We start from the raw sequence: 14,427 nt of genomic DNA on the forward strand, positions 1-14,427 counted from the left end.
AACACAAGACTCTCCTAGATTGATAGTATAAAATAGAAGGTCTCTCCCCCAGAGATCTATGTTGGAGCCCAGAAATTTGTAATTTAATTAGGCACCCAAGATGATTCTTAGGATGAAGCAAGTTTGGGTATCAGTAATCTGGAGATTTTATTGAGTGTACACAAGAGAGACTGAAAACTTATATTTAATAGTAAGCAACAACTAATGAATTACTATTGACTCTTTTTTCTCTTTGAAAATAGACTTAACACATTTGATGCTTGAATAAAACCATTAAAATCCCGAGTTAAATTTTCTTTCAATTATTCTCATTCTATTTACTATCTCAGGGACTAACTGCTAAGTAAACAAGAAGTAAATTGCCAAAAAGATTGACACTTAACCTAAAAACTATGTTGTTACATTTAGAATACTAAAAACAACTCTTTATAGTTGATTACAGATTAAGTTTACTCTTAAATTTACCTGAATTCTTAAACTTACTTGAACTGTGCCTAATCTAATCCTCACAGTAATCTTGTGAGATATAGGCTACTGGTAAACTCACTGTACAGGTGAGCAATCAAAGGCTTAAAAAATATGACTAATTTTCCCTCAATCACACAGCTAATAAGTAGCAAACCTACGATTCAAACTCAAGCAGACTATCATTACATATTCATTAGACATAACATTTTATGTCCAAAGCAGAAAAAAGGCAATGAGAAAATAAATTAGAGGTGCCTGGGTGGTTCAGTCGGTTGAGCATCTGCCTTCAGCTCAGGTCATGATCCCAGGGTCCTGGAATCAAGCCCTGCATCGGGCTCCTTGCTCAGCAAGGAGCCTCCTTCTCCCTCTCCCTCTGCCTGCCACTCCTCCTGCTTGTGCTCTCTCTCTCTCTGTCAAATAAATAAAATATTTTTTAAAAAAAGAACTTAAAAAAAAAGAAATCCTCTCTGTTTATACTTGTATTCCTAAAGGAAAGTAATATGCTACTGTTTCAGGTTCTTGCAGAAAAAAATAATTTGTATTTTAACAAATAAGTGTGAACATCTCATAAACAGCTTCATATTACCTGTTTGAATCTTAGAACACGAATTTGGTAATACAACTTCTAGGGAAAGAAATCCTAAAGAACGTTCATTCATGAAGCCAAAGTTCCTAAGCAACTTTCTGATACCTACAGGCAAAATCACACAAAAGTTTTCCTCCAAAACAGGAAAAAAGAAAAAAAATAGAGAGAGAGAGAGAGAGAGAGAGAAAGCCATACAGCAGATAAAATGAATCTTTAAAAAGGATTGCCAGTAAGAAGAAAAGAATTAGAAAGGAGCAGCAGTATGGAGATAAGATACAAAGAGACACATTACAAATAACATAATTACTATTAGTAACTATAGTTTTAAAGAACTAGAACATTAAGTTACACTAGATAAGAAAAGGAACTGAAATAAGTATATTAGCACACATGGCATCTTAAAGACTATCACTTCCAGTCAAAGCCAAAAATATATATCACAGCCATAACATAATCAATCCATAGTGAAGTACTCATATTCTGTAAATAGAATGTTCAGCACTCTCCCCCATATTGGAAAAGAACAATTACAACTAACAAAAATGACTAAATTTTTTGTATCTTATGAGTTTTATTAATGATGTGAAGTCAAAGACCAAAACTACTGACCACAATACTGAAACAAATAATACATTACATGTTAAAAAAAAAAAAAGAAGAAGATAGCAGGAAGGGAAAAATGAAGGGGGGGAATCAGAGGGGGAGACGAACCATAAGACACTATGGACTCTGAGAAACAAACTGAGGGTTCTAGAGGGGAGGGGGGTGGGGGATGGGTTAGCCTGGTGATGGGTATTAAAGAGGGCACGTATTAAATGGAGAACTGGGTGTTATGCACAAACAATGAATCATGGAACACTATATCAAAAACCAATGACGTAATCTATGGTGATTAACATAACATAATAAAATAAAATTTAAAAAAAAAACTACTGACCACAATAATCTTATTAACTATTTTTTTTTTTTTTTAAAGATTTTATTTATTTATTTTAGAGAGAGAGAATGAGAGACAGCGAGCATGAGAGGGAGGAGGGTCAGAGGGAGAAGCAGACTCCCTGCTGAGCAGGGAGCCCGATGCGGGACTCGATCCCGGGACTCCAGGATCATGACCTGAGCCGAAGGCAGTCGCTTAACCAACTGAGCCACCCAGGCGCCCAATCTTATTAACTATTAACTAAATTACCAAATTTTAAGAGATTAAAGGCAGATAAAAATTATTCCAAACAAATGATCAATTCAAAGTTAAATGGCTGGCATAAAACTGGCCAGTTATGTCAAAACATGAACATAGATATTCTTTCTCTTTTTTTTTTTTTTAAGATTTTATTTATTTATTTGAGAGAGAGAATGAGATAGAGCATGAGAGGGGGGAGGGTCAGAGGGAGAAGCAGACTCCCCACTGAGCAGGGAGCCCGATGCGGGACTCGATCCTAGGACTCCAGGATCATGACCTGAGCCGAAGGCAGTTGCTTAACCAACTGAGCCACCCAGGCGCCCTCTCTTTTCTTTTTTTTTAAGATTTATTTATTTAGGGGAGCCTGGGTGGCTCAGTCGTTAAGCATCTGCCTTCGGTTCAGGTCATGATCCCAGCACCGGGCTTCCTGCTCCACAGGAAGCCTGCTTCTCCCTCCCCTACCCCACCTGCTTGTGTTCCCTCTCTCGCTGTGTCTCTGTCAAATAAATAAATAAATAAAATCTTTAAAAAAAAAAAGATTTGAGAGAGAGTATGCACACAAGTGGGAGGGGCAAAAGGAGAGGGAGAGAGAATTTCCAGCTCGATCTCACAACCCTAAGATCATGACCTGAGCTGAAACCAAGAGTCAGACACTTAACAGACTTCGCCACCCAGGCACCCTGAGAACCTAGATTTTCTAACTTGTGATTCGGTGTTCTTTCTGCTACTCAGTAGATTTGGATTATGAAAATATACAGGACACCAACTCACATACGTAGTGAAAGCAAAAAGCATCTCCTTTAGGAAAATGATCTTGAGATGTTCAATGCAATTGCCATTCAGAAGACATGAGACATGAATTTTCTAGAGCTGTCCTGCAACATTATATTCTAATCAACTTTCACTCCATTGAAAAGAAAAAAGGAATTGGGGTGCCTGGGTGGCTCAGTCAGTTAAGTGTCTGCCTTGGGCTCAGGTCATCATCCCAGAGTCCTGGGATCGAGCCCCACATCGGGCTCCCTGCTCAACAGGGAGCCTGCTTCTCCCTCTGCCTCTGCCCGCTGCTCCCCCTGCTTGTGCTCGCTCTCTCTCTCTCACTAGCTCTCTCTCTGTGTCAGATAAATAAAATCTTAAAAAAGAAAGAAAGAAAGAAGAATGCTTACAAAAGTATTAGGGAAAAAACTAAGGTGGTGAAAAAATTAGAAACTACAAAAGGAAAGAAATGTTAATATGTTAAAAGCAATTGCCAATTTGAGGTAAGAAAATGAACATGTACACACAGAACTAAGACTATAGGAAGCAAATGACTCAACAACAGCAAGACCAGCTTTTCCTTAAAAACATGATGGAATAACTGATGCCAGACTAGTATTCCCCCCCATAAGCAACCATAAAACAAACAAATGTATGAGACGTGGGTTTAGAGGCATTGGACAACAGACAACACAAACACTATAATCCCTCAGAGATGGGAAACTAACAAAGTGAGCCCTACAGTTGCCTCAGTTTTCTACCTGGCACAATTTCCATGACCATGCCAGCAAGTAAGAGTTTGAGAAGGGCACAGCGGTTGTGCTAAACTGAAGAGTCAGAGATCAGAGTTCAGTGCAGTTGATATGGCTGAAAACTGCAAAGCAGAAGGTCCAGAAGTCTGTATAGGAAACCGCCCATAAGTCCTTGGTCAAAAAACAGGCTACACATGTGCAGGGGAAAACCAATCAAGGCTTAAAGAACAGTGGATGAAAGAGGAATAAAGGGTAGTTAAGAGTGGTGGATATATGAGGGGGCCCCTGGGTGGCTCAGTTGGTTAAGCATCCAACTCTTGATTTGTCATGCTCAGGTCATGATCTTGTGGTCCTGGTATTAAGCCCTGCATCAGGCCCCCTGCTCAGCAGGGAGTCTGCTTATCCCTCTCCCTTTGCCCCTTCCCCAGCTCATTCTCTCTCTCCCTCTCTCAAATAAATAAATAAAATCTTTATTAAAAAAAAAAGAGTGGTGGACATACTGTGAAGTTCCCACCCAGTCAGAGTAGACACCACATTATACCTTAACACTTAACACATCCAGCTGAAATACCAAAAAGGCACCAACTAAGAGTAAGGACCACATCCTAAAAGAAGACTTATTCCAGACTCCCCTAACAAAGCTTAAAATCAGTACCCAACAAATTTTGAAGGGAATTAAAAGTTTGGACGTTAAGTTGCACTAAAGTAAGGAAACACACTGGGATCTCTGCAGATCTATCCTAGCAAAGATTAAAACCAAGCTTACAAAGTTCAAGGTGATCAGCCAGTAAAATGAACTACCTACAAAATTAAAACACACACAAACACACGCACAGAAAAATAAAATCCAAGATCTCTAAAATGTAGCAACTACAGGATCCAGTTTACATTTAAAGAAGTACAAAACATTCAAAAAAGGAAAAAGAAAAACATGACCCATAGTCAAAAAGAACAGTCAATAGAAACCAACCCTGCAATAGCCAAGATGTTCAATCTAGCAAACAGAAACTTTAAAATCAGCTATTATAAATATTTTAAAAGAATTAACACAAAACATGTTCAAAGAATTAAAGGAAAATACATTCAAAGAACTAAAAGAAAAATATGGTCTTAATGAATGCACGAATAGAAAATCTAATAAAAGAGGGGCGCCTGGGTGGCTCAGTCGTTAAGCGTCTGCCTTCGGCTCAGGTCATGGTCCCAGGGTCCTGGGATCGAGCCCCGCATTGGGCTCCCTGCTCCGCGGGGAGCCTGTTTCTCCCTCTCCCACTCCTCCTGCTTGTGTTGTGTCTCTCTCTGTCAAATAAATAAATAAAATCTTTAAAAAAAAAAAATCTAATAAAAGAAATGAAAATTATAAAAAAGAATAAAATGAAAACCCTAGAGCAAAAAGCATAAAAATAAAAATATACTGAATGAGCTTAACAGAAGATTAGAAATAGCATACGGGAGTCAGTGAACTTGAAGACAGATCAACAGAAAGTAACTAAAGAACAGAGAGAAAAAAGACTGAAGAAAAATAAATCATACCACCGGGACTTACAGAATATCAAAGAGTCCAAAATACATGTAACTGGAGCTCCAAAATAAGAAGAAAGTGCAAATAGTTCAGAATCACTGAAATTTTCCAATAAGATGAAAAATACTGACTTACCAATCTAAGCGCAGCAAACCTCAACTAGGATGAATATAAACAAACAAAAACAAACACACCCAGAACATACTCAAACTGCCAGAAACAAAAATTAAAGAGAAAAATCTTATAAGCAGCCCCAAAAGGTTTCTATGTAAAGGGAACCAAAGACGTGAGTAACAGCTAGCTTCCCATGACAAACAACGGAGATCAGAAAACAGTACCTTTCAAGTGGTGAAATGCCAAACTGTAATTTCATATTCAGCAAAAATATCCTTCACACAGTAAAGCGAAATAAAAACACTTTCGGATAAACAAAATCTAGGAGAATCCTTCACCAACAGACCTACAAGAAATGCTAAGGAAAATTCTTCAGGCAAAAGAAAATCAAGACAACTGTAAAATCAGATCCAAAGGAAAGAAGGAGGACACCAAAGATAGTAAATAAGTAAGTGAATATAAAAGACTACATTTCACAACTTTACACCCACCAGGATGGCTATAAGCCAAAAAAGTTAAATAACAGGTGCTGGCAAAAGATGTAGAGAAACTGAACCTTCATACACCGCTAGTGGGAATATAAAATGCTGCAGCCACTCTGGAAAACAGTCTTACAGTTCCTCAAATAGTAAAACTTAGTTATCATATGATCCAAAAATTATACTCGTAAGTACACAACTGAGAGAAACAAAATCATCTGTCCATACAAAAATTTGCACATGAATGTTCATAACAGCATTATTCATAATAGCCAAAAAGTGAAAACAACCCACATGTCCATCAATTAATGAATGGATAAATAAAATGTGATATAGCCATACAATGGAATACTACTCAGTAACAAAAAGAAATGAAGTCCTGATTTGCTACAATATGGATGAACCATAAAAATATTATTCTAAGTAAAAGCCAATCACAGAGCGCTCCTGGGTGGCTCAGTTGGTTAAGCGACTATCTTCGGCTCAGGTCCTGATCCCAGGGTTCTGGGATTGAGTCCCACATAGAGCTCCCCGCTCAGCAGGAAGCCTGCTTCTCCCTCTGCCTCTGCCTGCCACTCTGCCTACTTGTGCTCTCTCTCTCTGTCAAATAACAATAAAATCTTTAAAAAATAAAATATTTTTAAAAAAAGCCAATCACAGAGGACCATATATTGAATGATCCCATTTATGTGAAATGCCCAAAATAGGCAATCTATAGAGACAGAAAGTAAGATTAGTGGTTGCCTCGGGCTAGGGGAGGGCAATGGGGGAAAGGGAGTGTTTGGAGGGTGCTGGCTAAGTGATGAGGAGTTTCTTTATGAAGTGGCAAAAATGTTCTGAAGTTGATTATGGTAATGGAAGCACATCTCTGAGAATATACTTAAAGCCACAAACTCTACACGTAAAATGGATTAATTTTATGGTATGTGAAAAATTATATGTCAAAAAAATGTTTTTATAAAGATTATTTTTCAGTTGTCTACTTTTCCTTAAAGACAACTGACGGTTTAAAGCAAAAATAACAGGGACGCCTGGGTGGCTCAGTTGGTTAAGCAGCTGCCTTCAGCTCAGGTCATGATCCCAGAGTCCTGGGATCAACTCCCTCTGCCTGCCACTCCTCCTGCTTGTGATCTTTCTCTCTCTCTGACAAATAAATAAATAAAATCTTTAAAAATAAATAAATAAATAAATAAAAATAATAAAGCAAAAATAACAATACTGAATCATATATAGAAGTAAAAGATACATCATCAGCATAAAAGATGAGATGGGTGAGTAAACAGAACTATATTGTTCACATTTGCGAAGTTATTAAATGGGAAGTTAAAAATGGGGAGTGTCAGATGATGACTCTAAATAGACTTTGAGAAAGATACACACTGTTATACATAGAGAAACAACTCAAAAAATATTGAAAATATTAAAATAACAACAAAGAACTATTGCTAATAGGCCAATACTTTAAAATATGCAATTAATCAAAATAAGGCAAGAAAGGAACAAGAACAAAAACCAAAAGGAACAAAGAGAAAACAAGTAGACTTAAACCCAATGAGTTCAACAATTACATTAAATATAAAGGGACAAATACACCAATTAAAAGGCAGAAATTTTGGGGCCAGGTAAAAAAGCAAGATGTTAACTATCTCCTAATATAAATTGGTTGAAGGTAAAAGTATGGAAAAAGATATACCATCAAACAGTAAGCGTAAGAAAGCTGACATGACTATTTAATTCAGACAAAAACTTCAGGACAAAGAGTACTACAAGAGACAAAAAGAGACATTTTTCACAATGACAAAAGGTGATAGTCATCAGGAAGACAGAGCAATCCTAAATATCTATGTACCTGATCAGAAAACTTCAAAATACATGAAACATAACAGAACTAAAAGGAGAAACTGACAGATCCACAATCTAGTTGGAGTAATTGATAAAATGAGTAGACAAATTAAATTTGTAAAATATAGAAGATCTGATGGGGTGGCTGGGTGACAGACATTGGGGAGGGTATGTGCTATGGTGAGCGCTGTGAATTGTGTAAGACTGTTGAATCACAGACCTGTACCTCTGAAACAAATAATATATTATATGTTAAAAAAAAAGAAGAAGAAGATAGCAGGAAGGGAAAAATGAAGGGGGGGAATTGGAGGGAGAGACAAACCACGAGAGACTATGGACTCTGAGAAACAAACTGAGGGTTCTAGAGGGGAGGGGAGTGGGGGGATGGGTTAGCCTGGTGATGGGTATTAAAGAGGACACATACTGAATGGAGCACTGGGTGTTATATGCAAACAATGAATCATGGAACACTACATCAAAAACTAATGATGTAATGTATGGTGATTAACATAACATAATTAAAAAAATATACAGAAGATCTGAGTAACACTATCAACCAAGTTGACCGAATTGACATTCATAATACACTATACCCAGCAGTTGCAGAACATTCTTTTCAAATGTACATTGACTGCTCACCAACACAGACCATTTGCTGGACCATAAATAAGTTCTCAGAAAATTTCAAAAGACTGAAATTTAATAGAGTATCTTCTCTTACCACAACAGAAAATTAGAAATTAACAACAATATACTGAGAAAGTCCCCTTTTTCAAATTATTTTACCAGAATGAGTGCCTTTTCCTACTTTGCCTGCCCAAAGGAGACACTGTTTCCTAATTTGCATATAGGTACTATATAAGTCCAAAATATCAGTCAGAACAAATAAATGCCACTTATGAATCATTCTTTCCAACAATAAATAAATTGAACCTTAACCTGATAGAGCTTCTAAATATAACTAATAATTTAGAGAAAATACAAAGGAACATATTAAACAATACCACAGAGATGCAATCAGCAAAATTCATAGTAGAAACTCTCAGTAATTCATCAGTAGGTGAGAGAGAAACAGGAACAGAGAAAGGGAAGAGACAGAGCGAGAAAGATCTTAAGTAAATATGGCAAAATACTGACTTTTATATATCAGGACATATTTGCTTTTTCTACTATTTTGTGTCTTATGCATGTTTAAAATGAAAAAAGTAGATTCAGTAAAATCAAATACATGTAAAGTTTCCAGAGATGAGTTTTGCCAAAAATGGCTGGGATTAAAATTAAATTATTAAAGACCTGGTTAAATGAGAATTAGATATAACTGACTCCATCTAATTCAGTATGCTTCCAGAATTCTATGAAAGATTTCTATGAAAGGCCTGTTTCTTAAAACAGGTGGTTCTGAAAAAGAAAAAAAATCACCCTTTTCTGTAATTAAGACAATTCAAGCTCATCCTTGAATTGAAAAACAAACATGGAATCCAAACTTCTTTCATGTACATGTAATCAATTCATTTGGGTGTTTGCTGGATTGAACTGACACAAAAGGGAATATGCTTCCTCAACTACTAGCAGGTAAGGGAGGAAAGTATTTTTATAATGTTTCACCTCTTCTCCCCTTTTTGCTCCTGCATTTTCTCCCATAAACAGTACACCCTCCTAATTAATCTTTCCATAATCCTGTACTTCTTATCTTTTATGAATCACTACTCCTACTCACTCTATCATTTATAGGGTCATTATAATTAAAACTAAAACTATCATTTTAACATCTTACAGTCTCTTGAATTCATTTAAAGAAAATCATTATTGTGGATAGTATGTGTGCTAAGCAGAAATGAAATTAAAACAGGAGTCATTTGGGCTACTATGAAAGACTTGCACAATAATGATAATAAGATAGCCAATATATATTAAACAAATACTATGTTTGACAGTAGAGACAGAAACTCTACAAAACACCTCCAAATATTTTACATATATTATTTGATCCTCAAACACTGTAATATAAGTAGTGCTGCTACCTCTATTGTACAAATAAGAAAAATGAGCACAAGAAGTTAGTAATTTGTCCAAAGCCAAACACTATAGGGACTGTGCAAAGAATTCAAAATCAGAAGTTTATTCTCTTAGCCAATACTCTATATTCTTTTATTCATTTTGTTCATATTTCAAATCAAAAAAACTATAAAATGCAGTCTGTATCTAACAAGTTAGCAAATAAACCAAAATAAATGAAAGAATAACTGACAATTTTTTTTAAGATTTTATTTTTTTAAGTAATCTCTACATCCAATGTGAGGTTCAAACTCACAACCCCAAGATCAAGAGTCACATGCCCTACCAAGTGAGCCAGCCAGGCCCCCAATATCTTAGACAATTCTTAACTCGTATGAGAAAACAAAAAGGACTAAGGAAAACAACAAAAGCAATCTCTAATTAAAAATAAATTATTTCATAATTGCCTAATAAAAATGCCATTTATTTTGCTGAAATCACAATCTTCTCCAATTAGCTAATTTCTACTAGGCAGAAATGTCTGGCAGAAAACTACATTTAGTATCCTTCAAAAAAAGCAAATTCACTTTCCTTGAGCACCAACAAACCTGATACAGGAAAATGAAGAGAAATTGAACAAAATCTTTCTAAAAACCAAACAGTCTTTATACACTCTTTGTCTCACTTCCCTTTTCCATGCATTCTACTTGATTACTTTCACCTTCTTTCTAATCTTAAACCATTCAATCACAGTTCCACTGCATTTCCTTTGCTGGATAAAGCAAAGGAAAATAAAAATAAGAAAAAAGTACCAATTAAGCAAGTTAATAAACCTTATTATAATAACTACAACTGATCATGCAAGTTTTGCTTACCCAAAGACCTAGTCTATCACACTGTAGATTATCCATCATTTTTTATTTCTAAGAAACCTCAAAGAAGCTACAGGAATATATGCTCACCATAATATATCACCTTTAATCCCGAAATGCTTTATGAAACCACCTTTACTGAACTATATGTGACCATAAAAATGTGGTGAGAAGGGGCGCCTGGGTGGCTCAGTCGGTTAAGCCTTTGTCTTAGGCTCAGGTCATGTCCCCGGAGTCTGGGAATCGGAGTCCGGAAAGCGAGCTCCACAGCGGGCTCCTTGCTCAGCCGGGAATCTGCTTCCCCCCCCCTCACCCCCATGCCTCGGCTCCTCACTCCCCCCATCGTGCTGGCGCGCTTTCTCTCTTTCTCTCTCTCTCAAATAAATAAAATCTTTTTTAAAAATGTGGCAAGAAATATGTTAACCAATTCCTGCACTTATTCTTCAAAATACACAAACTCAACCTCCCTCTTTCCTGTCCCTTTCCCAAAAATGAGCGTTCTAGAGTCAGACACGGTGTGTTCCAATTCTAGTAGGGCCCACTTAATAAGGGACCTTAAGCAGTCTCAGCCTCCTTCTCTGTGAAATGGTAATAATACTAGTACTTACTTCATGGGGCTGTTGTGGGAACGAAGTGAGACAATTCATGATAAAGGCTTAGAACAGTGCCTGGCACGTAATGTGCCCTCGTTAAATGCCAGCCATCATTCTATCTCCAAAATTAACTGCCGAGACTTTCTCCCTTTCAGGGATGAGAAATCTAACCAAACTCCATCAAGACAAATTGCTTTACAGACGGGGTTTTCAAATTAGCCTACATAATAAACAGAACTATATACTCACAGTAATTTTGTTTTCATAGCAATTTGGCCCTTGTCAATAAAAACATTTCGCGCGAAATTAAACATTCCAATCCCCCACGCTTTTACCAGCGACATGTCTGGACCCCAGTTGTCACCAGAATGTGGAAATACATGGGCTATGAAGGGAGGAACCTGACAAACTGCTGGGTACTACCTCTGGGTACCAGCAGTTCAAAGCAGGCCAGCGCGGCTCAGGGGCTAGTGGCTCGAGTCCGTTTACAGAAACAACGCTCCCTTTGCCCATTTTCCGCCCCGGTGTCGAAACTAACGACGCCCTTTTCTCCCCTGAGCCGAGGCCAAGCATCTCCCAGCTCCCGCCTCCCACCCGGCGCGTCTCACCCCCACGGAACCCACTGTCTCCCGACTCACAGAGTGTGTCCGCACACATTCACCATCAGCTTCAAGGAGGGGTTCCGGTATTTCGTGGTCTTACACCGGGGGCAGCCCTGATCGTCCATGGTGCCTTCTTTCCTATGGACTCTCCCCGACGCCTGCTTCAGCTACAGCCAGAGCACCCCCAAACCTCCACAGACCCGACGCCAAGCGGGCTCCTGCCAACAGGCACTCGGCGGAGACGGTCCCTTTGCGAATGAGCACCGGCCGGAGGCGAGACACTGCAGCACAAACGTTCCGGCAGCAAGTTTTCCAGTCCTGCGGCTGCGGCTCAGTCTTAGCTTCCGTAGGCCGGTGCACTACCTTAGATTTCGGGTAGGGGTTATTAAAATGGTAAATTGCACACAAAACTCCATCTCCGTGCATCTAGCAGTATTTTTCAGGGAAAGGCTAAGAACATAGATTCCATCTTGTACTGTCTGGAAACATTACCATGATTTCAAAGATTTATGCCCTCGGTACATAATCAATAATTCAGACTGGCATTTTCTTTTTAACAATTTGATAGCCTGTGCTTTATACTCTCCTTTATACTTGCACAGTCATGCAAGCACAGAAAATACGATGCATTTGCCGATAAAAGTTTGGAAAAATGATCTAGAACAAAAGTCTCTACGCTGGCCCTAAATATTACAGATTCTCACTAAATGTCAGATACTTCTATAAATAATATCTGGCATCTGCAGAGAGCCACTTACTTCAAGACTGTCAAGCATACGTAACGGCATCACCTGGTTCTTATACCCAACACCCCCAAGAATATACACTTTATTTCAGCAATTGTAAGATCTGAGAGTCTGAGCCTCTTCAGCAACTGTAAGCCACATCCACTGCATTTATCAAGATCGCAAAACAAAGTCTGTAAACAGCTCTATTGGATAAACTTCTCCCTCCGTAAGGGACACATGTTCAACGCCATAATAAGGATTTGTTGATATTTATTGAATAAGTAGAGTGAAGAATGAATGAATGAGCATCAAATACTAGTTTACTGTGAAAAAATTTTTAAGCCAAGCATTAGCTTATAATCTAACCCGAATTCCAACAGAAGTAGGAATGCAAAGTTTTTCAACTTAACCCATACAATGAATATCAGCTATATACACACATAGTAATTTTACCTTTTCATAGCACTTTTGCTCTTTTCAATAAAAACATAAAAAAGGAACATTCCAACTCCCACTTTTTTAAACAGTGAACTCAGTAGGAAACCCATGGTGTGGTAATACAGTTGAGGTTTCCATGGATTACAGAGGAGGAACCTGACAAACAGCTGGATACCACATCTGGGAACCAGCAGACCAAAGCAAGCTACAGCAGCACAGGGCTTATATTAGTATGTAGACATCAGGGATTCACCTGTTTTTTTTAAGCCAATACTACATTGAGAAGTCATTCATTAAGTTGGCATTATTGTTTATTACCACCAGGACACCTTTAATCATGTCCTTGAACAGGAGACCCCAACCACTTTGTGAATTGTTCTACCTTTAGCCCAAACCTTGACACCAAGGCAAAGAAAGCGCTGAAGACTGTGGGAAGAAACACTGCTACCAGCTTTATCGTTTTCCCAGGTTGTAAATTACTATCAGAGAAGGATGGTAGCAGCAGCTGACTTGGAACTCTTACTGGACGAGCATTATTCATGCAACTAGAGACAGCAGAAAGTAGTGCTTTTGGATTTGGCCCCTCACTCCAAGAGAGCTGGATTCAAGTACTGGCTTCATCACTTTCTAGTTGCAGGACCTCAGGCCTCAGTTTTCCCAACTATAAATCGAGGACAATATTTGTAAAGATGAAGTGAGTTATTTCATTGAAAGTGCTTAGCACAGAGTAAGAGCTCAGTAACTGTTAGCCACTATTAACAGTACTGTAAGTATTATTGTCAGTAGTAGTATCTAAAATAGGCAATGTAATGGGGAGAACCTGGACTCCTCTTAAATCAGACAGACCTGTTTTTGAGCCAAATTTCTTATCCTCCCTTACCTCAGTTACTTTCCTCCACGTAATACACTTCACGGGGTTGCTGCAATTATTAAATTATGTGACATGTAGCCCTACCACAAAGCTTTGTACATAATAGAAACTCTGAAATGCATACCATTATTACTCGTGGGGTTCACTAAGATAGAATGATCAGAAAGCTTTGAAGAGGAAAGCCCTCACAGCACCTGACTTCTGATTCAAACGGAACCTCAGCCTTTGTAAAAAAAACCACCAAACTATCAGGTTTCCTACATTTCTTAAGACAGCAGCATCCCAACTGGCCCATTATTTCTCTTCCCAGATCTGCTCATCTTCTAGCATTCCCATGTCTGTAGATTCTATCTCCCTGGGGCAATGTTTCTCCAATGCAGACCCTCATTTCCTAGCCCCCAGGCTATGGACCCAGACTGGGCTTTCCTCATCTTTAGGGGACATTTATTGTTTTGTTCCTTGTCTAAAGATAGCATCCTCCCCCTTCTTATGGAAAACAACTCCTCCCCCCCAGGCTTCTGTGGTTCTAATGGGCTTGCCAAACACAATCCTGGCCCTCTGGCCTAGAGGTTGATATACAACCCTTACTGGACCAATCAGAGATCTTCCCTAGAATTTTTCAAATTGGCAGTAAAAGA

At 38.2% G+C, this 14,427-nt stretch overlaps 1 protein-coding gene across 2 annotated transcripts in view; it reads right to left on the bottom strand.

Moving 5' to 3' along the window:
• Positions 1-11,992, bottom strand: part of MNAT1 (MNAT1 component of CDK activating kinase) — a 206,105-nt gene extending 194,113 nt beyond the window's left edge. The window contains exon 1 of one of the 2 annotated variants that reach the window (XM_021701441.1): positions 11,789-11,992. In XM_021701441.1, the coding sequence (XP_021557116.1) occupies positions 11,789-11,877 (89 nt within the window). In that variant the 5' untranslated portion in view covers positions 11,878-11,992. The remainder of the gene's footprint in view (positions 1-11,788) is intronic. The other variant, XM_044918080.1, reaches the window with a different exon arrangement.
• Between the last annotated feature and the right edge of the window lie 2,435 nt (positions 11,993-14,427).

Source organism: Neomonachus schauinslandi, chromosome 9 (assembly GCF_002201575.2).
Source record: "Neomonachus schauinslandi chromosome 9, ASM220157v2, whole genome shotgun sequence".
Classification (NCBI taxonomy): Eukaryota; Metazoa; Chordata; class Mammalia; order Carnivora; family Phocidae; genus Neomonachus; species Neomonachus schauinslandi.